This window comes from Spea bombifrons, chromosome 11, assembly GCF_027358695.1.
Source record: "Spea bombifrons isolate aSpeBom1 chromosome 11, aSpeBom1.2.pri, whole genome shotgun sequence".
In the NCBI taxonomy this organism is placed as follows: Eukaryota; Metazoa; Chordata; class Amphibia; order Anura; family Pelobatidae; genus Spea; species Spea bombifrons.
Window position 1 is genome coordinate 33,344,888 of NC_071097.1, and position 26,853 is coordinate 33,371,740.

Here is a 26,853-nt window from a genome sequence, read left to right on the forward strand (position 1 = left end):
ATGGCCTTTCATTTCCAGGTTCCTGACTTGCACAGCGAGAGAAGTCAGTGGAATTTCAATGTTTTATTAGACGGAGAAAACTTTCACATTAATAATACCGAAAAGGTTGTGGTACACAAACATCATTACGGAAGCTTCATTCATCTGGATAAACCAATGTACAAACCAGGACAGACAGGTGAGACCCACACTAGATTTATAATAGGGCTTATACAATGAGTGGGGTTACATTAGGGCAGTTAGTATATGAAATGCAGTGTGGGGGGAAATATCAGATAAGGAGTTCCTAATTTTCTTGTGTCGGTTCACTTTAGTGAGTTTTCGGGTGGTGTCCCTGGATAATAATTTCCGTGCCGTCAATGATCAGGTGAGATACATTTAACTCGGTTTTGGGTTATCACACCCATTCGCTCTTCACGCTCTTTAGGGGTTATGTACAAAAGAATCTGACCCAGGAGAACATCAACCAGATTAACAGACTAGAGTCCCACTCACTGGGGAACCCTACAATACGGAAGGTTCACAACCAAACATTCCTTCACTTACTTGGGCATCTCATTCCTTTCACTTAAACATCAGTCCCCACCTCTATCTTCTTCTACCAACACCACCCCGATGGCCTTTCGCAATTATATCGCTAGCTACAACTCCCTAACAACTCCCCATATGTTCCAATTTGTTGGTGAAACTTTCGTGTGTCTTTAGAATATGCTCCTCAGGATTTCTCATGATGTTTTAGGTATGATATCGGGATTATTAAGGATGACAGATAACATATTGTGTTTTCTTTCTAGATTCCATTGGTGGAGGTTCTGGTAAGGACAAAAAAAAACATCTCAAAAGCTTTGTTGAGTCTTTCATAACTGTGATTAAAATTCCTGCTTATTCATACAAGAGTAGGAGAACTCTTCTTCTGTCTTTGGATTCCTTTTCATATCTCAGAATATCATACTTTTACATTTATTACATACATTCAAGTAACACAACTAAATTTCAGACCATAACCCAGAGACTGCAAATATCAAATTATAAGATTTTGTTTTTTTTACAAAGAAATATAGAATTTGCCAGAAGATCAGACCCATTTGGCCCCTTCTAGTCTGCCCGTTGTTTTTCCTGCCTTAAATACTCAAACCTTAATCAGTCCTTGGTCACGTTTTTTATTTGAGAACCATCCCATGCATATTTAAGTTACTTACCCTACTGCACTGGTTTTTACTCCATAGTTAATATTTTGGGCTTTACCTTAGCCTTATCAAGCTTTATCTCATAATATAATATGGTTATCACATTTAGGAACAATAATAATATGGTAATTGTATTGTATGTTGAACATAATATGGTAATAATATTATAAATGCAATACTTTATTTCTCATAATCAATAAGTTTTGCTGGTATGCTCAAATTTAGATATGAACTTAGAATAATTGTAACATTTTATGAAAAACTCTTCCGCAGGATCCAAATGAGAACCGTATTGCCCAGTGGAAAGATGTTTCCCCCATTCAAGGAATTGCCGACTTTAGTTTTCCGTTGGGAGACGAGATACCATTGGGGCATTATAAGATTCTTGCCAATAAAGGACACGCTAAATCATTTTCTGTCTCTGAATATGGTGAGTAACAAAACAAAGACCTCAATGACTCTCGAGAAGGATCATTAAAGGGAGACTAAAAAGACTGTCCTACTAATGTACTGATCATGATATGGGACACATTGGATCTAGCAGTAGGGTTATCACCAAGTTTTCTAAGAAGCCTTTTTATATGCAATGTAGATAGTAGAGAAGAAAAAGACTAATTGACCCAATGTCCTTCGGCTAATAGATAAATGGTCTTCAGTAGAGCCACCATGCAAAGGACTTCATGGTAACTGGTAACCACTGTACTAATCTTGTGGAGAAGGTGGTGTCTAGAATCTTCAGAGCATAACTCATACATTTCTTTCCTTAGTCCTGAAAAAGTTTGACCTCAAATTTAATATGCCGAAGAAAGTGACTCCAAATGATGAATCCTTTGTCTTGGAAGTTTGTGGCAGGTAAGCAGGATCAGTAGCATCATTGTCTTCCCCCCAAATGTAAACTATGGTTCTATCACAACTTCTGTCAACTCCGCCATTTACACTTTTTTACACTGGTGTAACATACTAGAGGTATTACTTCGTGGGAAGACAATGGATCATCACGAAGATGAAAAGAGTAGGATTTCAAGGCAAAAGAGCAAAAGGGTAGAATTAAGGAGAATATTAAGACTGAGAGGTTAATAAAATAAATGAAGAGATCTCTTGAATAATTGATTATAGAATAAATATAAAGAATATACATATGTCACAGGTAGTTTAGATTTCCTTTTTTTGTATTTTTTTCATTTTTATTGTCAACACCATTGCTTGTCAGGCCCTGCTTACACTGATCCTTTTTTTTTACTGAAAATCACCAGCAATTATGCTTATATAAAAGGAATGTTTCAGTAGCAGCATTTGCTACTCTTACAGTCAGAGTGGATATCCAACCATTTATGCACAAAAATCAAAACATGAAAACAAGCCTAACCTGTGGGTCCATTAGTGAGATGTAACTATCCTTTCCAGTTATACCTTTGCGAAGCCAGTTCATGGATCTCTTGATATTTATGTCTGCGAGTTTCCAACTAACCCACTGGAACAAGATGGAGCGGACACTTCAGTCTGCCAGCATATCCATGGAGCACAGGTAAGAGGTGTTGCACCCATCAGAATTTATGAGGCAGAAGGTTATAATGTGATAAGTATCAGTTGTGTGAAGCCTCATGTATACCTATAAACCTTTTTATCTTTATCAGAGGTGTTACTTCTCCTAATAAATGATAAAGTCTTACCAAGCAGGAGCTCCTAGGCTGATCATACATACATACCTGAGAACCTTGTAGGATAAGCTACCCGAAGCGCTCCCTTTTCTGGTGGTGGGGCTAGCTGCATGTATGGGCGGGGTTAGCCCCAGACAACCTTTAGAGGCAGGGAAGTGGGTGTGGCCAAATACCACTCCTCTCGCATGGAGAATAAGGAAACTGATCCTAAGCTGCCAGGTAGCAACTCATCACCCGAAGATTCTGTGTCAAACCTGGAGAGTTCCCAGATAAACATATATAGTACTAACCGCATAAAAATGTAACTAAATCACAGAGATAATAACTAATAATGTTGTATGTCTTCTATCAGATCCGGGCCTCGGAAAGATTTTTTATTCTTTACCTGAGGATTTATACATTTAAAGACGTTGGTTAGTTTAATCCATAGGCTGGTTGACCAACATATGAAAGGGTCTGTTTAAAGATTCATGTCTAAGATGTGTAAAGGTAACCTGATAGGTCAGTAATCGAGTACTAAGGCCAGCGCTTTCATCTTTGCCAAAGACTCTATTCATGAAATTCCGCTCTCCGTTAACAGACTGACAACAAAGGATGTTTCACCACGAAGGCTGACCTTGGCTTCTTCAATTTAACAGTCGCCACATATATCAGACGGTTAACGGTTGCAGCCGCACTAAAAGAGCAGATCACAGGTAAGGCTGACTACAATAAGCTCGATTATGTGAAGGTAGAGTATTTTCTATGTTTACTGCAGTATCGTTTACCTGCAGTAAATATGAAAGTTGAACATTTTGTCCAACCTGTTAGTGGCACCTGTGTCCATTATTTCTTCAGCAACCCCATAACTAAAGCACAGGCACATACTAACACAGAAACTCGCTCTAACACTGCCTCACTCTAATACCTAATGCTTACACATATATACACAGACTATCTCCCTCTAAGCTCATACCTGATACTGTAACACAATCACACTTGTGCTAAAACCATACACTAACATGCAAGTACATTTAAACATCATACAGTAATACATACATACACTCACACACTCACTCTACCACCATACACTTACACAAACACACCTACTTGCACACCATACACTTACACGTGCATGCATACACACTTACACATAAATACATATATAAATACTAGATACATCCATACATACATACATACGCACTCTCTCTCTCTTACCCTGGCCCCTACTTACCTTGCATAAGGCCCTGTTTTCACAGCAATGCACCCTCTCTATCTCCTTCCTTCTACCACAGATCCACTTCACATGCTGACCATCAGGGGCAACAGAAAGTTAGGAGAGGTCCCACTTTCTAAAGAGCGAATCTTTAGCTGTTGGCAGTTAATTGTCTTGTTGGCAAAACTTTTTTTTAATTAAGTTCCATTATATGTAAATACATGAACTAAAAAGTGTATATGTCACCATATGTATGTTTACCTTACTAAATAAAAAACAAATCCTCAAAACTCTGTATGCTTTTTTTCCACAGGTCTGGTGGAAAAAGGAGAAGCACAGCTGGACATTGGAACCTTTGAGCTAGTATCGTTTGTTGACTTTGAGACTTTTTATTTTAGAGGACTTCCTTTCACTGGCATGGTAAGCAGACAGAAATATGCCGAGTTGGCAACACTGGTGCAAGACCAGCAAGTGATAAGATACAAGGGAGACATGGCGGTGATGATCAACATAGGCTCAACAAAGAGTACTATAATATGCTTAATTGATAGGGACATTAGCTTTCCCCTTTATCGCTAACGTCCAAAGAAAGCAATAACGTTCCTGGTTACATCAGTGTAAGTGGTGTGTATTTTGATTGACAATGTTCATCTTTTTCAGGTGAAAGTTATAAATGAACTCCTGGAGCCGAGCCCGAAGAAAACTGTATATGTCATTGTGACTAATGATCATGTAAAAACTAACATATCTTTGGTGACCGATGAGAAGGGAATTGCTTCTTTTACACTTGATACATCTGAATGGAAAGACATGGTGGCTATTTCGGTAAGCCTTCCAAATAATGTTTAATTTCTAGCATGTGATCAAATGTGACTTCAGTGGGTCCTCTCTTTGGGAGGCCTTTGGTTATCGAACCCTCCCTTGGTTTCGGCCAAGAGGGAAGGAATAGGCCGCGCATCCCACTGTGAGGAGTGCAGCCCCAGAAGAAGAAGAAGATTGGGGACCTGGCTTCCACTGTGGCCCTACCACATGGAGCTCCTGTCTACTTTGTTAATCAACGTTGAGGAGCAACCCATTTTTTTCACCAGAAATTATAAACGTGTGTATACATATATCTTTACTATTTGTTCCACTATCATTCATTTCAGGGAGCCTTTTCATTAGAGGAGACAAGTGAATCTGGGTATGATTTATTGGGAGTCCATGCATTTTCATACAGATGGCTCAAGCCTTTCTATTCAGACAGCAACAGCTATTTGAAGGTGGAAACCCTCGGAGAGAAGTGGCCATGTGACAAGGAGCAGCCAGTAAAAGTTGAATATCACATCAATAAGAACGAGCTGGATCCCGACTCAAACCACCTTTCCTTCTTCTACATTGTAAGTAATTAACTGTCAGGTTTTTAATAATATTATTAAATGCTGTTTTCTTTATAAGTTCATAAAGAAATTGAATATGGTGTTTATAAAGGTTCATTCATAGGATAAACGCACGGTGGAATAACATGAATGGTTGGAAGGAAATATTTATAGCCTTAATTCATTCACATTAGACTCCATTGCTGTAAATAACAACCAAATATCTCTTCGATGAGACATAGAAGTTGACATCAATTAAGACCCATTCAGCCCATTTAGTCTGACGTAAAGACTACGACTACGACACTCTTAGTAAAGTAGAGCCTTTCCATCTAAATGTCTATTTTGAGATTATGGCATCTTGTTCTAATATTTCTCCTCCTTTGAAATAAACTTCCCTCCACTACTTTGTTAAGTCCCTTTATGTATTTGAATGTTTCTCTGGTACACACTGTGGGTTCTACACAAAGAATGTTGTTCTAGTGCAAAGTGCTGTTATCACCATAGCAATGGAATGGTCCGGTCATTAGAAACATGTCCTTGGACAGTAGGGTTACTGGAATATATTTAGAAAAAACTGAATTCCATTTTTTTTATCTTAGAAAATGCTGATATGGGTTTCATATATATGGTACTTTTATTTTTTCTGCAGCTTCGTGGCAGAGAAGGAATATATTCTTTTGGAGAGCACAAGGAGGAGATTAAAAGCCAAGAGAGTGGTCCTAGTGAGTAATATTACATGTGCTTCTCTTTTGTTTCATTTTTCTCTGATTTAGCTTTTCTCGGCCTCAATTATATGACCAGCATACTGTAAATCCCAATTGTGTAAAGGTTAAGAAACTTTGGGTATGACAGGAGACTTTCATACTTTTCGTTGGCTTGCACAATGTACAAAGTCGCAGAACCCATGGAAATAGGACCCAGTGCTAAAGAGAAACAACTCCATAGGTCCCTAGGTCTCTGTTTGTATTGTGGACAAAAAAGGACATATGGCTAAAACATGTCCCAAGAAGCCAGAAAACACTCAAGCTTAGTGAAATTAGGAAGTAACTATGACCACGCTTCCTACCTGTCAAAGACTATTCGTCCCACTCACACTGCAATGAACTGGGCACCAACTGGCCACCAAGGCTTCATTAACTCTGAGGCCATGGGGAATTTCATTGGCGAACTATAGGCCAAGGCTCAAGGGATTCCAATAGAAAAAAAATATAAAAAATTCTATTGCAGCACTTGATGGAACTCATTTGGGAACTGGGAATATCCCATTACAGAGTAAAACTATGAGAGCTCTCCTAATAGTCAGGGCTCTCCACACAGAAGAACTACAGTTTGACCTCCTGTCCAGCCCACACCTTACAATTATTCTTGGCTACTACAACATAATCCTGCATTGTACATACTCAGGCCAAGATACGCTCTTTCCATCTATGATTTCCTCAGAAACCAGTACTAGCTCGGCAGGATGGCTCTAGTCAAGGGGAGGGTAGTGTTACCTGCAATTTGTCTCCACGAGATTTGTCTCCACGAGCAGGAGGTCTAGTCTAGACAACTGGTATGGCTATAAGGAGGACCTCTCTGTGTCTCTCTCTCTCCTTCTATCTCTTCATCAAACTACATTTTCGTGCTGCATTATTATTTTTGCAGTAATTTATGTACAATAAACATTCAACTTTTGTTTCAGCTCTACACGGTTCCTTCTCTCTAAAATTTGCTGCGAGCAATGATCTGTACCCCACGGCCCAGGTTTTGGTTTTCACTGTATTACGGAGCGGGGGTATGGCTGGAGATAAATCATCGTACACTATCCCACCGTGCTTCAAAAGTAAGGTAAGGAAAAGTTAGAAGGAAGCGACACGGATGAGAGAAAGTTACAAGTGGGTAGAGACAGGCAAAAGAGCTAAACTTCTGCCGAATAGATCCATCAAGATGCAGTTGTTTTAGTTTCTATAAAACTGGAGTGTTTTGTGTCCGTGTATTTCTTTTTGATGATTTATATTTTTGTGCGCAGGTTCAACTTGAATTCTCTGAAAAAGTGGTAGAGCCAAGAGGGAAGGTGAACCTGGAAATAAAGGGAGAACCCGGCTCGTTTTGTTCTGTCCGTTCTGTGGATAAAGGGCTTTTGATTCACAGGGCTCATGACCCCAACGTACATGTTGATGAAAGGGTGAGATAACACTATACAACCGACTTTACCTAATGCAGCTCATAGGCAGACATATAGAGCTATATTTCCCCATAGTCCCAGTTTTCAAAGGAATGACCAAGAGCATGGGGACGCCGCTCCTAATTTTTGAGTTCAGGTGTTTTAGCCACACCCATCGCTAAGAGGTTTATACAATCAAGCGAATAGGCAGCCATCTCCATAGACAATCACTACCAATAGAATAAGTCATAATGAAGAGCTCAAAGGCTTTAAATGTGGCTCTGTCATAGGTCAGTTCATAAAATGTTTGCCCTGCTAGATCTGCCCCGGTCCACTGTAAGTTTTATTATTATAAGTGTAAATCCCTGAGAGTAAGAACAGCTCTGTTCTGTAGACCACGCACACTCACAGAGTGGGGCCATTGATCGCTGAAGCGAGTAGTGAGTAAAATTTACCTGTCCTCTATAGTAATAATCACTACAGAGTTACAAAGTGCTTCAGCACAAGCACTGTGCGTCGGGCGCTTCGTGAAATGGGTTTCCATGGCCAACTAACTGCACACAAGCTGAAGATCACTGTGCACAATGCCAAATGTCGGCTGGAGTGGTGTAAAGCACATCACCATTGGATTCTGGGGCATTGGAAATGTGTTTTCTCGAGTGATGAATGAGGCTTTACTATCTGTTGAACAAATGTGGGTTCGGCAGATGCCCAGCAAAAGCTAAATAATGAGTGCATAGTGCCACCTGTAAAGTTTGGTGGAGGACGGATAATGGTCTGAGGCTGGCGGGTAATGATAAAGCTACAGCATACAAAGACAATTTAGACATCCAGCTTCCAAGTGTGTAGCACCAGTTAGGGGAAGATTCTTTCCTGTTCCGCCAAGTTAAGGGTTAACTCATCTCACCAGACCCTGGCATGCTAACAACCCACAGATTCACTAACATGGGTTGTCTGCGAGTGCCAACGAATATCTATAACTTTAACGTTTCAGGTGAAGGCATGCAAGAGCAAGCAAGTTCTTGCTCGAAACTGGCAAAATTTAAAAAGAGAAGCTTTGTCCTCCCAACAATATCATTAAATAATAAAAAATGTATTATTATTTAGTTTAGAAAAATACATTGACAAAAGGACCGCAGGGTCACTGTTAACCATTGTCTATAGTGTGTTATTACCTTATTATAACCTCTAAGCAAAGGGGGTTAACACAAAAAATAGCCCGTGGGAGGCCTGATACCTAATCTCATGGTTAAAACTGGTCATTTGGACCGTCAATTTTATTTTTTTAACTTATGGAGTCAAGCATGCAAAATAATTTACATTTAATGAACATTCCCCATAGAGGACATAGCCTTGCCCTCTGTGACCTCAATCAGGATGCTCATGTCATCTGTTATTATTATTATTACATGAACCAATCATATGTCACATTTCTTATGGACTCTTCTCTTTTCAAAGGATGATTTTTTTAAGTATTTCATTTCTCAAGTATTCTCCGACGTACATTTTCAAGAAACTCCAGATTGCCCGGAAGCAACCGATAATCCTCATCTAAGCTCACGTTTAACATTTATACCAGAAGCCGATGTCTACAGCTTGTTTAAGGTAAAATCAAGCATCTATGGACAAATAAGATATTAGCTGAATGTAGCAGCTAACTGGGGGCCGCTATTCACCATAATGTGTACGAGCTCTAGGTTTTGTCAGGCATTCATCATAAATATTGAACCAATGTCATAAATATTGAACTAAATGTCACATTTTGGCAGGTAACCACCAGGATGTAAAAAAGATACTCGTTACTCACAGTTAAATATATAGGATATAAAAAAAATGTGGCATGAAACAGTTGGCAATTATTGAAACTGTGCTATCAAATGTGGAAATCTCTTAACCCCTTAATGACAAAGCCCGTACATGTACAGGCTCAAAATGCGTTTTCAATGGGTTTAGGGACCGCCCATTGTCCTTAAGGGGTTAAATCACCGACGTGCCATGATATGCCTAGTCTGAAAAATCCAAAGAATTTCTACCAACCTATTCTTTAACTCCTAATCAGTTCCTGTCTTGTCTTAAACCTACCCCATGCATGTCATGTTTAAATTCATTCACTGTATTAAACAATAAGTAGAGAGATATTCAAGTTCCTTTTTTTTTTTTGACAGACAACCGAATTGAAGGTTTTTAGCAATGCCAAGATCAGGAAGCCACTGATATGCAGCACTCCTGCATTCACCGCACGGTCTTCCGCTGGAGGACTTCCAGTGATAAAGGGTAAGGACTTCAATACTAAGAGTAAGTTCATGGTGATCAGGGATAGACAGGATTTAATTCTTCCGCCAAGAAGCTTTCATCTGGTTATTATGATCCAGTAGAGGTTATTTTCTGGTATAAAGCCCAGAAATTTGTGAAATGAATAAAAGTGGACCATTTCAATGACCAAAACATGACTTAAACCCAGTAAAATATGTTGACCTGTTCACTCATCAGCCCCTCTTCTACTGTCCCCATTTCTCGGTGGGAACCGAGAGCATAGAGATGGTCTCTGTAGGCCAGCGTCTAGAGGGTGAAAAGAAAATGGTCCTTGAGGTTCTGTGACCTATCTAGGCCATCAGAGCTACTATCACACTAAACTACTCTTTACACCCAATTAAACGGGTAAAAGTGGGCTAAACTGCAAAACATGGACAAGGAGAATATGTGGGTCTGTTTGCAACATTTAGTCACCACTCTTTGCTCACTGCCATCATTTTCGTTAATCTGGTTCTCCATACCTCATGTCTACGACAGCTTCTTATTTTCACGCTTTGCTCTTTTCTCCATTCATTTTATTCCTTCTCAGTTCATTCATTTTCCTTATTCCTTCAATCTCTTTTCATTTATTAGCGTTTCTCCCTTATTTTTTTTTTTTTAGCTTTTCTACCTTTTAAATGTGTTTAATCCATTTTGTAGATTCCGCAAAGAAACAAGAAGCAAAGAAGCCTGCAGTGCGATCGTGGTTCCCTGAAACGTGGCTTTATGACCTCGTTTCTATAGGGTAATTTTCTCATGCTTTGGTTTACTTATTCCTGTGTCTGCTTCCCATGGTGTGAGGTTCAAACTATGTTATAAAAAGACATAGCAATGAAATTAGTCTTCAAGCAGCAACATTTGGATGGCTATATGGACTATCTAAGCCATGGACTCTCCATTAATATGTATATTGGGAATTGTAATGATATTTGGTTTAGATAGCAGTATATATTCAGCAAACACACTCTAACAAACGTGAAAAAGACACAAACACAGATCGGGTATTAGAATAAAATATATATAAAAAAAAGTGATTTCGGTACTCATTATGATAAGTCCATATCCCCTGCTTTTTATCTGGATCACTTTTTATACCAAAACCCCAATGTTTATTGTTAATTCTATGGACTGTATGGAACACTTAATATGCTACTCATAGATATTTACCAGATTTTGGTGTTATAGAACGTTGGAATATATTAGTAGTTTAGGAATAGATAATATGATAATATCCCTGTATGATGATCCTTATATCTTTTTCTTTGAATTGTAGACCAGACAGTAAGGCCACGCTTAAACTGACCACACCGGACAGTATTACTAATTGGGCTACCGACGCATTCTGCTTCGGCGAGTCGGGATACGGCGAGGCCGAGGAGGTTGACCTTACCGTTTTGAAATCCTACTTCATTGACCTGACCCTACCCCACTCTGCGGTGCAGGGAGAAACATTCCCAGTGACCGCTGTCGCCCATAACTATCTGGACAGCTGCATTGTGGTAGGTAATATATTCAGCCTGTCAAATTCTATTATATTACATGTGTAATATTTCTGAGAGATATCCTTTGTTACTGGCCCATTGAGAAGAGGCACACGGGGTATCTGATCGCCCCAGAGGGGGGTATATCCCAAGGTTTTGACATCAGAAAGCAATGAAAATTTGAGTTTATTATTTATCATTAGTTTTGTATAAAAGTGATTCTGGTGTAAAGTTTGAAAGTTGTCCTATAACTATAGGTTAAATATTCATGTGTAGTACCTAACACAGGTCTCAAATGACTCAAACTCAATAATAATAAGCTTTTTTGTCTCATCCCACAGGTGGCGGCGTCACTGTCTGAATCATCTGATTTCAAAGCTAAAGAGGTATCTAAGGATCACTCCAGGTGTATCTGTGCCGACCAGTCTGCCGCCTTTACCTGGAACATCACTGCTTCGAAAATCGGTACTGCCTGTGACTGCCTAAATCTCCTATATATCCTAAAACAAGGTTCATAATATCAGGGAGATTCACAGAAGCTTAATATATATTTCCCAAAAGAGCCTCACATACACCATATTGTATAGGCTGCACCCTTATGGTTCGGTGCCATTTTAAAAAAGGATTTTAAAAAGGAACCTGTATTTTTAACATTTTTGGTACGCCGCATGTGTTATCTGCTCAAAGAAATATGGAAAACCATTGTGTGGTTATAAATAAAGAAGGGGAAAGGTATGGACAGGTAGAAAGCAGAGATGAGGCGAAGACTACGAGCTGTGTTGATGTGGCAGACGCGAGCAGGAAGTAGAATTGCGTTTGCCGCGCTACCAGAGAATGAGTAGAAAATGGCGGAACTTAATTTACCAGCTCGCTTTGCCGGGGAAGCGCATTACTGACGGACTGCACTACCGGAAGACCCATCACATGTCTACTTTCCTTGTTTAAAGAATCCCTTTTGTTCTTTGTCTATAAGGTGATCTCAAACTCAAGATAATCAGTGGAGCCGTGAAGCAGGATGGTGATTGCACAGGTCATCACGAGCAACTGGGACATAAGAATTTACAAGATTACCTAGAAAAAACCATCAAAATAAAAGTGAGCATTAAATTCTAAATTCAAGAACCTTTCTCTTATTCTTCAATGGAAGTAAATTACATGAGAACATTACACCTCCAGTGAAGACTTGATATATATATTTGGGATGGGTGCCCTGGGGGTGTCTGCCTTTTATTTAATTTAATATTTTTCTTCTGTTATTTTAGTCAAGTGGAGTCGAGGAGGATCACACAGAGACTTATCGCATGTGCCCAAAAGGTACTCTATGGCATGTTGTGGGGAACAAATGAATCTACTAATAATCTAGTGGTACCAAAGCAGCCGACGTTTGGGATGGGGGTGATGGATACACCATTCATTGTAAAAGGTCCAGAGTTACCTCGAGGAATGATATTATGAGCGCATGAATAAACGTATCTCTTTGAGTAACTGTTAACCACCTTTTTTCACGCAGGTGAAAGCGTACGACAAGAGGTGTCCCTTAAGATTCCAGAAAATATGGTGAAGGGTTCTGAACGCGCGTATATCACCGTCATCGGTAAGGAAACTTCTTACGCTGTAACTGGAATATGATCAACAGAATACATCGCTATATAAATAAAAGATAATAATAATAATAATGTTGGTGTTACCTTAAATTTTTATAACGGCACACCAGTATAACTGGTTCCTCTGGTTATCAGTTGATTTGGGTTAATCATGTGCAGTCCCATTATTTCAAATACTAATACAGAATAAAATGGTTAATATCCGTAATCCGGTCCAATACATCTATACTGGAAAGAATTACTTTATAATTATGTCGATCGGTTGTTTATCACATCCGAGTTTGTTAAAGGAATATTCCAGTGTCCGAGCCCCCTGACCAATTAAAAATGCCGTAAAAAATGAAAGGGACATCTGTCATGTACAATATAGCGGATATGATGGCTGGAATATCCCTAACAGTTTAGAATAAAATGTTGGACTCCATGTTCCCTTCTATACTTTTTAACCATGAACTTTTAACAGGTGACTTAATAAATATCGAAGATATTGACTTTGAAAGCATTATACGCTTACCAACTGGATGCGGAGAGCAGAATGTGGCCATTTTTGCATCAAATCTTTTTGCCATGGAGCTGATAAAAAACACGAGGCACCAAACACCCGAGGATGAAAAAACATTACTGCACAGTCTGACCACAGGTGAGCGACGGGAAACGCTCCAGGTGTTTTCATGATATCATGAAGAGACCGTGAAGAAAAATGTGCAGCTTGCTGTCCGGTGCATGCCGAGGACAATACCACCCAAACATACAGCGCAGGCAAGCAGAACAACGATACGGACTACACGTCCGCCACCCGATGAGTGCACACTCACAGTCCTCTGTCACAGATGGTCTGCGCAACAAAGTGGGCTCAGTCCCAGTACACCCAGTGACTCACCTGCTAACACAGTGTATATACAAAGTGTCCCGCTTACATACGCATGATGGGTTCACGTTAAACTGGTTTTAAGACTAGCCCTCTCTGAAATAGCTTCCTCTTGATACAGAATTTCCTAAAACAGAATTTTAACCCTTTAGTTAAATTTATTAAAGGTCTGTAGAAGCATCTAATGTATCCTATGAAGCTTGCGCCAGCTCTGCACATGGTAAAAATAGTCCCAATCAGAGGTCTCCCCTGTAACCAGCGGGACCTGCTCCCCAAGGCTTATAGAAACAGCCAGGAGAAAGGTGGACATTAGTCTTCTTTTCTAAGTCCATTTAAAAAATGCACTGGACTTAAAAATGTTATTAATAGAGGACCTTAAATGGTTCTATGTCACATTTTATGTTCCGTTCCCCTTATCTGCTTTAGTAAGGAACAGATTTGTGGAATAAACTAGTTGGGTGTTGAGTGATTTGTAGAAGAGACCATCGACTCAATGATTTTCTCTCTCTGCAGGTTACCAAAACATTCTGAATTTCAAAAACGAAAACGGTTCTTACGGCATATTCAAGTATCAAGATGGAGACGTTTGGTATGTTTCAAATTATAATCTATATTTAGAAAAGTGAAGGTGCGTTTATGAAGATAATAAAATAGAAGCCATTTTTAATGTATCCTAATTTTTATAATTTTTTTCATTGTACTTAAGGGGAGATTTTTGGGGATTCATAGTGTCTTTTTTTCCATAGTGACCTACAATGGCAGAAATTGACTAATACCTGATTTTGGGGGCTCCTCTTGCAGGCTCACGGCCTTTGTAATAAGATGCTTTGGCAACGCAAAAAAGTACATGTTCATAGACGACAACAACGTTCAAGACTCTTTGAAATGGCTGAGCAGCCTCCAGAAGCCCGATGGCTGCTTTAAGACATCTACAAATAACTTTAACAACCGATTAGAGGTATTTGGATCTCTAAAAAACATACTTATATAGTAAGGGTGAAGAAAAGACCTCCACAAGACTAGGCAACTTTAAGGGCATCAAGGTAGCCATTTTTAGAAAAGGTTTTGATGTTTTGGTGTGATAATCACGATATTAGTACAACTAGAAGTATGCTTCATTAGTTTCTGTATATTGATACAAGGCGTTTAAACATGTCTATGTGTTACTATCTTGTCTCCTGATGTTTTGGTGTCTTATTTCAGGATGAGGAAAACCGCGAATTAGCAATCACCGCCTATGTTGCAATCTCTCTTCTGGAATACGGTGTGGAGCACAACGTGAGTTATTCTGTTCTTACATACGATGAATGTGATGAACTACTGATGTTAAGTTATTTTCCCCCATTATACAGGACTGTAGATTATGATGGTGCTCTTAAATTTCTTCTTCTGTGAGGCAAATCGTGTTTGTCGTGTTGTTTGTTGTTTAGTTTACCGAGCATAGGCTTTGACAGCATGCGGTCAAAAAGGTTTTCTCTTAAATAAATTTTCGTTTTCTTTTTCGAAGACCATGTTGGATAACGCCTTGAGCTGTTTGAGGAATCACGCAGATAAAACAAATCACACTTACACTGAAGCTCTCCTTGCCTATGCTGTTTCCCTGTCGGGAGACAACAATTTAAAACAACATATACTAGAGGAACTGGAAACAAAGGCTATAAAGGAAGGTAAGGAACCAGAACGCCTCCGCCAACATATGACAAATGTATGGATATTCTGTAGATATTCAGCTTAATTTCATTCAGTCCTCATTGTACATATACTGTATAGATAGATAGAATTTTTGTCCTCTGAAATAACTACAAGTTCACGAGGCCGTTTTATCTCTGGATGAATAAAAATTAAATTGTTTATATTTATTTCTACAGTAAGTAAAGTAACAGGATGACCAAACACACATACACCAGGACAGGCTTTGCCACACCGACACCCAAACACACACACCAGGACAGGCTCTGCCACACCGACACCCAAACAACACACCAGGACAGGCTTTGCCACACCGACACCCAAACAGGGCTATGCTATAACAATTAAAAAACAGTATTTTCCACACTGTTTTGTTGATGTTGTCACCCTAATGCCCCCACATCCTTGCGTATTATCCCGACTGGCCCCATATTGTATATTTATCCCACCACCCAGCCTTCCCTTTAGGATTTATGTGATGCCCCCAGCCAGCACCCTCTTGTGAATTAACCCCCCCCCCTCAGTATCATGTAAGCCCTGGCAGCCTGATTGCATCCACAGGATATGCCCAAGACCCAGATTGGAAGCACAAGACTCGCAAACATTAATTCACTCATTCATATATTAATTCACTCATTCACATTCATTCACAAGCATTCATTCACTCATTCATATATTCATATACTCATTCACAGATACTCATTCATTCAGAGATACCCATTCATTCCCTCAATCACGTAAACTCGTTCATGTACCCTCTCCCGCCTCCTTACCTGAACTGCAGCGCTCGGTGCTGCTCGCAGACTTCCCCAGGGGCCACTGCTTCCCTCTGCGGTGCTCGCACTCTGTGTGATATCAAGTGATATAACGTAAAGTCACATGACTCCGCTGGGTTCCTGCTTCCCCTGTGCGGATTCAAGAGACGTTGTTCACACAGTGTAAGCAATACACAGGTAAGCAGCAGGGCCTCTGTGGAAGTGACCGCAGGGGAGACCCCTATTTAGATTTAGGGCGGCCCCTGTCAGATAGATGTCCTTATGTGCTCAGTTGTTGGTTTTTTGGGGGTTTTTTTAAGTTTAAAAATCTAACCCTTGTAGTCTTTAATAAAATATTTGTCTGTGCTTGGCCAATTCTAATCCGAACTTAGGTGTATCAAAGCATTGGGAACTGCCACACACATTTAGTGGAAATATAGAGATGTCCTCATATATACTCCTCGCTATACTCACTGGTCAACCAAATGTTAAAGACCTCGATGAAGCTTCCAAAATCGCAAACTGGATAATAAAACAACAAAACGCACGCGGATCTTTCTATTCCACTCAGGTATGCTCAAATATAGACGCTAACAATTTTATTTTAAGCAAAAGGAATTATCACATTTTGTGTGAAATATTGGGTAAACCGGAAAATTCAAAATTATGAAATGGGTCAATTGTAATATACAATAAGAATATAATATAAACAGCCAGCATTAAATTAGCACCCAATAGAATCTTCCTCCTTATTACACTAAATAACTCTCTCTGCCTTCTGGTCTACATATAAGAGAGACCCGGCATCTGCTCTCTGCACACATATGATTATGTTAACGAGCCGAGCATTTCATCACAAGTGCACTTTTTTCTTTCACAGGACACAGTTACAGCTTTCCACGCTCTGTCTAAATTTACAGCGGGAGTGCACGTCGAGATAGACAAGGTGTCCGTGACGGTCCGCTCACTCTCAGGGTTTCAAAAACAATTTGACGTGGACAAAAGTCGCAGAGATCTCCAGCAGAAAGTATCGCTACCAGATATCCCAGGGGAGTACACGGTGACAGCCGTGGGAACCGGATGTGTCTATGTCCAGGTTGGTCAGCATCTTCCCCCAGCATTTTACTTTATTTGTCCTTCACAAATGTTCTTTTTTCATTGAACTTGCTTAAATACATAGATTTCGTTGTTCATAAGCAGAGTATATGAGGTCATGGAGTTATGGTTTGTAACGTGCACGTTCTACAAATAAGATGCGTTGTCTCTTCTCTTTCCAGTCTCATCTGACATATCACGCTCCACCTGCCAAGGATCAGAAGTTTTTTGTCCTGAGTGTTAAAACACGGCCCTCGGTCTGCACTTATCAGGAACATGAAAGCTTTGATGTTCAAGTGGAAGTCAGGTAAATTATCGTGGTCAAGTAGGGTTCCAAAAGCCGTGCAATGGACCCAGTCAATAAAAAAGAAGTGGTAGAGCTTGACTTAAAGAACTGCTGGATGTCTCTGGCTTTTGAGGTTGGATGTTGTGACAGTTGATGTTATATCGGGTATGTCTGGTTTTCTGACAGCTGGTGTAGATTGAGTGTTGGGCATACAATAGAATATGTTGATGCTTTAACTCGCTGCAAAACACATTTGCCATAACGTTAGGTTCAATCATAGATATCGTTCTTTCTCTCTTCTTTAGTTACAACGGGAACCGAGTCTCCTCCAACATGGTGATTGTTGAGGTTGAACTTCTAACAGGATTTGTCCCCGATAAAAAGAGCGTTGCTTTGGTGAGAACTATGAACCGGCAAAACTGTACTTCTGAGCAGGTCATGAAAAATAAATATATAAAGAATTAAAATGTCACAGGTTGTGGAAGAAAAAAATATTTTAAATACCTAGTAAGTAGGTACCACTGTTATATCACTTTTCCAAGGACAATGTAGTAATGATGGAGCAATCAACAAGAACGTTCCATTGGTTTCCATGACGACTGCTTCTCAGTTGGAAATTTGTTACAGATTTGTATTTATAAATCTCTAAAATTTACTTGAAAAGCCTCAATTCCTTTGTCAGATAGTATCTCTAATTCTTACGTACACGCTCATTGTCTTTGGCCAGCTAATCCAACATCAACACGTGAAAAAAACAGAAATCACAGAAGAGAAGGTCATCATTTATTTGGACGAGGTAAGAAACTGTTTCTCACATAGGCACACACCGTTCCCCAATCCTTTTGTAATTGATACAATATTCTTTTCGCCGTCCATTAATAACTTCAAAATTATGAGTTTTCAACCAATTTATACTGTTTTGCTCATTAATTGTTACTGTTTTTACTATTTTATAGAAGAATAGATTAAAATTCTATAATGCTCCTGGTCATTTATCAGTGCACAATCACAGATTTATTTATATATATATATGTAGAAGCATTGTTAAACGCTCATCTACAGACACCAGACAGGGGCTTGTTGTTCCCTCAGAAATCTCATGGTGCTGCCACAACCACAAGGGATTCTGGGTAGGCGCATGCAAATAAGGTAAATAATTATCACCTTTTGCCTCTATATGCACTTTATACATGGATCCCTTGAAAGACCCCTTTAACTTCAGGTCACAACCCAAAGGCTAATACCCCTTTATGGCCAAATCCTTAATCCATAAAAACATGTGGTTGCTTTGCTGTGTTCAGTAACATGATTCCAAAACAGCGATTAATAGGCACACGTTCAAAACGTGGAAATAAATACAGTGTTCAGTTATTTATGGCCAAAATCAAAAAAAATTCTGCTAATTTCACAAGCCCATAAGGATCAGGTAAAATGAAGCTTGCATTGTAGCAAGGACTGCAGTGCATATCACGCTCACACCTTTCACAGTGGGTGTTCAGACAGTGAAAAAGCAACTCCAGCATTACAGCAGGATAAATGAGCCCCTCAGGTTCCTTCAAATCTCAGCCCCAAGCCCAGAGCACCAAATGTTTCCCCCTCCTCCCTAAAGAGCCTTAATAACCCTCATCAGCATGATATTATGATACTGGCTTAATATTTGAGGCTTGGGGTAACCAAGAAATACCCTTATATAAGTTATGGTGGGTAAAGGTGATGGAAACCCTTTCACTAAAATGTAGGGGTATCTAGAAGTATTATTATTACACACTCATCTACAGACACCAGACAAGCCAGAAGGCTTGTTTTTCCCTCAGAAATCTCATGGTGCTGCCACAACCACAAGGGATTCTGGGTAGGCACATGCAAATAAGGTCAATAATTATTACCTTTTGCCTCTATATCCACTTTATACATGGATCCCTTGAAAGTAATTGCCCGCTGTACATTGCAGTGGTAATAGTATTGAAGGAGTAAGGAAGAGTTTAGCAACCATAAATTAGGAGAGTATATTTATTATTATATTATATTTATCATTTTATTATTTTGGAACTGAATCTTGACCATGTGGTGGTGCTGTGTTTGAATTACATTACATTTAGGCATCTGGCCCTCTAGTGTTAGATTCTGGCCTAAGATTTCTCCTCTTTATGTATTTAAATGTTTGTATCACATCCCTTCTCTTCCCCGGGCTCGAAATATTGTTTTTATTAACCTTTACATTCAACCCTTATTCTTCCATGAAGTTCTATATTTTCTCTACTTATCCTCTACTATACAAGTTCTTCCAAAGGTTCTAAAACCACAACTAATTTCTAACGCGTTAGCTTATGTTCTAATACTAGTAACGTGTTGTTATAGCCACTGATCTCCGAGTTCTCTCCACCTGTCCCTATTGTCTTCTACGACGCGCCCTGATGAGCTCCTGCTATAAACGATGCTGTCCCATCTATTTGCTTCGCATGTACAGACCCCTCGATATTTGTCTAGGACCTACGGCTTCTGACCATAACTTTAATAAGAGGGACATATGAATGATTTTAAGGACTACTGCGAAAATTGAAATTTACATATATGTGCTAATAAATGCAAATCAAATTAAATAAATGCATAAACCACCACCCTTTGAACATGAAGGGCTACTTGGTTAATGAGCTACCACCTGGAGAAATGGGATAACATCACTGATATCGCCTACAGATCCATGTTACGATCATCACAGTTTAATTTTTACCTCCAGCTCCCACTGTAGGCATGATCTCTTGAAGACTCTTATTATTATGAAGTCAAGCATGTTATATTGTTGCTTTGATTGACACAATTCCATTTCTTTTTTGGCAGCTTACACACGAAACACAAAGTTTAGCTTTTAGGATCAAAGAAGAAACACACGTGGATAACCTGCATCCCGCCGCAGTTCTAGTGTATGACTATTATGAGCCAGGTATGTGAATTTATCTTCAGTTTATAACAAAACACTGTGACTCCAGTTAGACACTCAAATAAACGTACTGAGGATCCTGAAGACCCATCGCTGGGACCTGACACGACTGGGTGATTTTAGTGGACCTCATGCTTTTTTACAAGGAGAACATTCAGGTGAAAAAATATATCCTGGAGATGATGAAACTTGTGAAGGATAACACTGATACATACAATGGGGCTTCTCCGTTTCCTGGGAACTCCTAAAATTCGCCAAACATCAACTCGTCACATCTTCAAAAGCAAATCTTAAAGAACGCCTCTTCTGGGGCCATCTTGTAAATTGCACTCACCTCCTCCCCCTGTATGTCTGCCCTTACCATACTACTCCTTAGTCTGTATGCTATACAGAGGAGGGATCTGTTTTTTTTTATGAATTCATACTTATTCTACCCTGTTCCTAAAGTCGGTATGACTTCTGCACTTATTATATGATTGCACTTATTGTCCCTTCCCTTTATTATAATGCAATTCCCACCAGCATTTCAGCGCTAAGAACATCTGTTAGTTTAAAATAGAAAATATACTTCAACAAGCATAAGCCTCAAGTAATGTTTAAAGGGGGTCTGGATACTTTTTTAATGAAGCAGAACATAGAGGGCTAAGTATGATAGCATAAGAAATAATATTTATTCACTGCATTAAAAATAAAAACACGAGGTCCCCTAAAGGGCAATTAATCTGCCAGCCAATCCCAAGGGGGCTGCTGTAGATCAAAACACATTTTTACTTGGAGTAATTACTTGGAGTATAACAGACACACGGGGGGCTCTCCGTCCCACCGGTGCTGCTTTCTCATGTCCATCTATTTCTTGTCTCTGCAGAAGAGAGCACGGCGGCCGAATACAACTCTCCCTGCAGTTCAGGTAATCATTCTGACCTCCGATGGATTTCTCTGTCATTCATTTCTGAACAGTTCTAGATGAATATTAAAACGGAACAGTATGCTAAAGGCTTTGAAGATGACATTAACCCATTTTACATATCAGAAAGAGATGTAAATTCCTGATTAGATTTTGAGGTACGGGGAGATCTACGTCTTATACCCTGTAAGTAAATTTGGTAAATATGATACCTTTATTGGCTAACTGATGTATAATGAATTGCAAGCTTTCAAGACAATCTAGGTCTCTTCTTCAGGCACGTTATGATATTATATTCTGTAATTCTTTCTCCCTCGCCCAGATCCGGGTCACTGTAATGCAGAGGTGTCGGCAAGGAAGGATTGTGGACATCCGGGGATCACCCGTGAAGAATGTCTTCAAAAGAATTGCTGCTACGATACGAGCCATCCCGACGCTAAGTGGTGCTTCTACCGGACGGGTCACGCAGGTCTGTTGACTGCTCTTTACCAAGCTTTCCCTCATCCCGTCTGTCAATCTAACACTTTCTTTAATTTAATTTAAAATCATGATAAACAGTTAAAATAAAGAACTGCTCACATTAAGTTTTAGTCATATCCAAATGCTTAGTGGCCAGGGCCAGACTGGCAATGACAGGGCGGCCCTGGCACCTGATGATGATGATGTGCAGCTGATGGCTACAGACTACAATTTTTATGCCGTATCCAGCCGCTGGCCACTACCTCCATAATGTGCCTCTGTCAGCTAGCGGCCCAGATGGCCAGTCCATGCATGTTAGTGGGCACAGATTCTACACCTTCTATTTTTCATACAGTTTCGTATTTTTTTATAAAAGAAAGAAAAAAAATCCACAGATTTTTCTAAAAAGACATCTATCTCTGCAGGAACAAGATAAACCATTGAAGATCGCACCAGGGATGGATTATAAGTGAAGCTGCCGTCGGTGCTAAACGTAAAACTCACAAGCCGCAGAAGAAGTGATAACCTTTTGGACAGATACAAACATTTACTACATAACATATTGTAGCTGTTCAATGGAGAACCCCAACAAAACCAACAAAACCAATAAAACATGAAATACCATTGTGGGTGACCTTCTTCCACGTGTGTTGAAAATGACATTTGTTCATATATTAGGGTCAAAAAAGTCGAGTGGTTGGTTGAGTTAAGGGTTATCTAGATTTGTCTGAGGTCTACTTGAAAAGCTATTTATAAGTCCAGCACACGAGTGAAAAAAAAAACTAAAAGCAAAAAAAAAAAAACGAACATTAAATAATTTTGTGAAAATTGCACTTGTAGTGAGACTCGCACGTCACTCGTATAGTGCCAAGGAAGCAAAGTAAAGTTAATTTGCAATTCACAAGCAGCTTTTGGGGTTTTTATGAATAATTAAGTTTTTTTTAACTCAAACTGAACTCAACCCTACTACAGTCAACTGGATACGGGGGTCTCTTGATTTCTGCTGCTGTGTTGTGTCCCCCGGTAGTAGACTCGTGCATTTGGATTCCTAGTGCCAGATGGACTTGGGCTGAGGGCTGATTTGGGCTTTCTAATCACCCAAGAACTGGGAACTGGAAAATTCATATAGAAAACTGTTAGACCTCGTTGAATAGTATGGCCCGGAGACTATAACTCCAGCTGAAGCGCTGGAAGAAGGGCAGAGTGCTGCTGGTATTGGGTAGGTAGTGTAGGTTAGGGAATTATTTTTTTTATAAAAATTAGGCTGATTGACGACAGCCAATATCTGATGTATGAGATGATGATGATGATGAAGCCCATGTCCCACCTGCTGAAATGAGGTGTACAGAACATGCGCCTGAGCAATGTTGGCAAACAAATGTCCCCAAACATGGCAGACCCTTCCTTTATTGCGACTTGTGGCATCTAGGGCTGCAACAACTAATCGATAAAATCGATAATAATCGATAATGAAATTCGTTGGCAACGAATTTCATTATCGATTAGTTGAATCGATTATTATCGATTATAAAATGAGGGTTTTTTCAGAGCAAACGCTCTGAAAAATCCCCCTCATTATATAATCCGTTTAGTCTGACTCGCCGTCTCACAGCAGCAGCTCCTACTTACTCCCCCTCCCTGTAATCACTGTGACAACTGGCCCCGCCCCTTCCTTCTCCAGGCCAGAACCACATGGCTGTGACACTCATCTAACTGTAAGTATATGTGTGTATATATATATATATATATATATATATATATATATATATATAATGTGTATGTGTGTATATATATATATATATATATATAATGTGTATTTATGTATGTAATATATATATATATTTGGGCTACTGAAAGTTAGGGGAGGTGGGGGTTAATTTAGGGGCAGTTATGGTTAGTGGGGTGTTTAGGGTTAATTTAGGGGCAGTTATGGTTAATTGGGTGTTTAGGGTTAATTTAGGGGCAGTTATGTTAATAGGGTGTTTAGGGTTAATTTAGGAGCAGCTGTGGTTAATGGGGTGTTTGGGGTTAATTTGAGGCAGTTGTGGTTAATGGTGTGTTTAGGGTTAATTTAGGGGATGCTGTGGTTGATGGGGTCTTTAGGGTTAATTTAGGGGATGCTGTGGTTAAGGGGGTGTTAAGGGTTAATTTAGGGGCAGTTATGGTTAATGGGGAGTTTAGGGTTAATTTAGGGGAATCTAAATCCTGGGGGCAGTGAAGTGACATATCTGGGGGTATAAGGCATATACAGTATATAAGGCATATGTGGGGAGGGCAGTGTGGCATGTCTGGGGAGGACGGAGTGGTGTATCAGGGTGTATAAGGCATATCTGGGGGTAGAGAAGTGGCATGTCTGGGAGGCAGGGTGGCATGTCTGGGGAGGATGGAGTGGGGTATCAGGGGATATAAGGCGTATCAGGCACAGTGGCAGATGTGGGAGGCAGCGTGGAGTGGCAGATGTGGAAGGTAGCGTGGAGTGGCAGATGTGGGAGGCAGCGTGGCATATGTGGGAGGCATTGTGGAGTGGCAGATGTGGGGAGGGCAGGGTGGCATGTCTGGGGAGGATGGAGTGGTGTTTCAGGGGGGTATAAGGCGTATCAGGCACAGTGGCAGATGTGGGGGGGGTAGAGTGGAGTGGCATATGTGGGAGGCAGCGTGGAGTGGCAGGTGTGGGAGGCAGCGTGGTGTGGTATATGTGGGAGGCAGCGTGGAGTGCTGTGGTAGGCAGCGTGGCATATGTGGGGGGGCAGCATGGCATGTCTGGGAGGCAGCGTGGCAAGCCTGGGCTCAAATGTGCATATATTGGGGGGCTGGTTGGGAAATAAAGACAAGAAATGTATTATCAAAGTTTTTTATTCTGCTGTTTGTCTTTAACATCATTTGTTTAGTAAATCATTTTAAATAAATGAAACATTTACATTCATTTTTTTATCCGATTAATCGATTAATCGAAAAAATAATCGGCCAACTAATCGATTATTAAAATAATCGTTAGTTGCAGCCCTAGTGGCATCAAATGTGACATGAATGCCAGTGTGCCAATAATTTAATTTTTTTAGTTGTTTTATACCATTTATCTTTTTGGAGCTCCTAGCAACTCAAACAAACATTTATACTGCCAAGTGTCAAGATATTTTGATATTTTAAAATTATAAAATTTGATAGATGATATAATTCCCTTTATTATTATTTTTGTACTAAATTCCCTTAAGATTTACATCCCTGGGCAAAATCTTGCCATTGATAACCATGCAATGGAGCCCAACTTTTAAATCACAATGTGATTAGTAAAATAAATTAAAAAAGAAAAAACATTGTAAAAATAATTCCCCATTTCCAGTTCCAGCAGAAGTTGTCCTAAAATTAGCGCTACATCTTCACAATATTTTTTCATGGGAAGAGTTAAAATACTGGCAGGATAAATGCCCATGGGGTGTATAGTTTTAAAAAATTTGATTTGATGGGGTAAATTACATTGACCGGCTTCAAAGATGCCCAAAATAGCACAAGGGGCAAAATTACCAGATTTGGAAAAAATTGACAGCAAAACGCTACTTGAATTTATTGCCCCATAACGTGCCGATAAAGGAAAAAAACATAAAAACATTGGGTATTTCTAAACTCAGGACAAATAGTAGAATCTATTTAGCAAGTATTTTTCCATTAGCTTTTATAGATGAGTAAAAGATTTTTCAAGTTAAAGTCAGAGAAAGTCCTTTTTTCTATATTTTCACCATATTTTATATTTTTTATCTGATACAATCAAAATAATAGCATCTAAAGAAAGCCCTTCTTGTCCTGAAAAAAGCAATATATACACAATATATATACACATGAGTCACGAAGGAATTCATAAATGATTGTTGAGTTGGTTTATTGGTTACTTTTGGTACTTTTATACAACTATACACTTGTGTCTGTTTTTTGTTTGTCACTTAATTTCCCTAAATAACAAACCTTGAAAGAGGGTCATAATTCTTTACATGAAAATCAGATTTCTCCTTTGATCAATAAGTTCTAAAATATAAATGTTTATTTTGCCATTTATAGCCCTGTATATATAAAAATATATCCCTATGGACCCTTAATAGACCCTTTTTGTTAAAGTTTCCACTGTATTTAATAGTGCCACCTAATTTCGTGTCATCAGCAAACACTGAGACATGTCTCTGAATGCAACATGGGAGATCACAATGAACAAATTAGAAAGAAGAGGACACGGGACAGACCCTTGGGGTACTCCACTTGATACCTTGGTTCAATTTTAGTAATTTTCCATTTACAACCACTCTTTGCATTGTATCTTTTAGCCAATTTTCAATCCATTCAAGAGATCCATGTACAAAGTGGCAAAAGAGACAAAAGGTGATTATTATTGATCTTATTTGCATGCGCCTACCCAGAATCCCTTGTGGTTGTGGCAGCACCATGAGATTTCTGAGGGAAGTCGAAGCCTTCTGGCTTGTCTGGTGTCTGTAGATGAGTGTATAATAATACTTCTACTACCTCCTTAATTTTAAGTGGAAGAGTTTTGCATCACCTTTACTCACCATAACTTATGTAATGGTATTTCTCGTACTACTCCAAGCCTCAAGTATCAAGCTGCATTCGCGGTCTTGTGCTCACAAGCTCCCTAAAAGCAGGCTTGACAGGAAAAAAAAAAAAAAAAAAAACCCACAGAGTTTTTGCGTCTGAAATCTGCACAGATCAAGGGGGAGCTGTGGGGCCCTGGCTTTCTGGTAGGATCTGGATGGTCCCCCACAGAAGAAGAAAAAAACAGTTATCAGTGAGTGGTGATCTGGCTACTGCACCTCTTATCTGGGTTTTGTCAAAGGCTGTCTTGTACAGTTAATTACTTTCAAGGGATCCATGTATAAAGTGGATATAAAGGTGATTATTGTTGATCTTATTTGCATGTGCCTACCCAGAATCCCTTGT

The 26,853-nt window shown here is 39.5% G+C and overlaps 1 protein-coding gene across 1 annotated transcript; it reads left to right on the top strand.

Annotated features, from left to right (window-relative positions):
* LOC128468308 (alpha-2-macroglobulin-like protein 1) lies at window positions 1-22,539 on the top strand. Its single transcript, XM_053449998.1, has 35 exons — window positions 1-178; window positions 315-367; window positions 795-815; window positions 1,461-1,617; window positions 1,955-2,039; window positions 2,592-2,712; window positions 3,426-3,540; window positions 4,354-4,460; window positions 4,701-4,865; window positions 5,189-5,419; window positions 6,051-6,123; window positions 7,083-7,228; window positions 7,410-7,565; window positions 9,003-9,149; window positions 9,710-9,818; window positions 10,497-10,581; window positions 11,110-11,335; window positions 11,659-11,782; window positions 12,291-12,412; window positions 12,580-12,631; window positions 12,828-12,911; window positions 13,385-13,561; window positions 14,303-14,378; window positions 14,591-14,747; window positions 14,993-15,067; window positions 15,297-15,456; window positions 16,626-16,804; window positions 17,114-17,329; window positions 17,511-17,635; window positions 17,920-18,010; window positions 18,342-18,410; window positions 20,453-20,555; window positions 21,418-21,459; window positions 21,779-21,925; window positions 22,341-22,539. The coding sequence occupies exons 1-35, from the start codon at window positions 1-3 to the stop codon at window positions 22,349-22,351; spliced, it is 4,185 nt and encodes a 1,394-aa protein (XP_053305973.1). The 3' UTR covers window positions 22,352-22,539.
* Window positions 22,540-26,853: the final 4,314 nt, after the last annotated feature.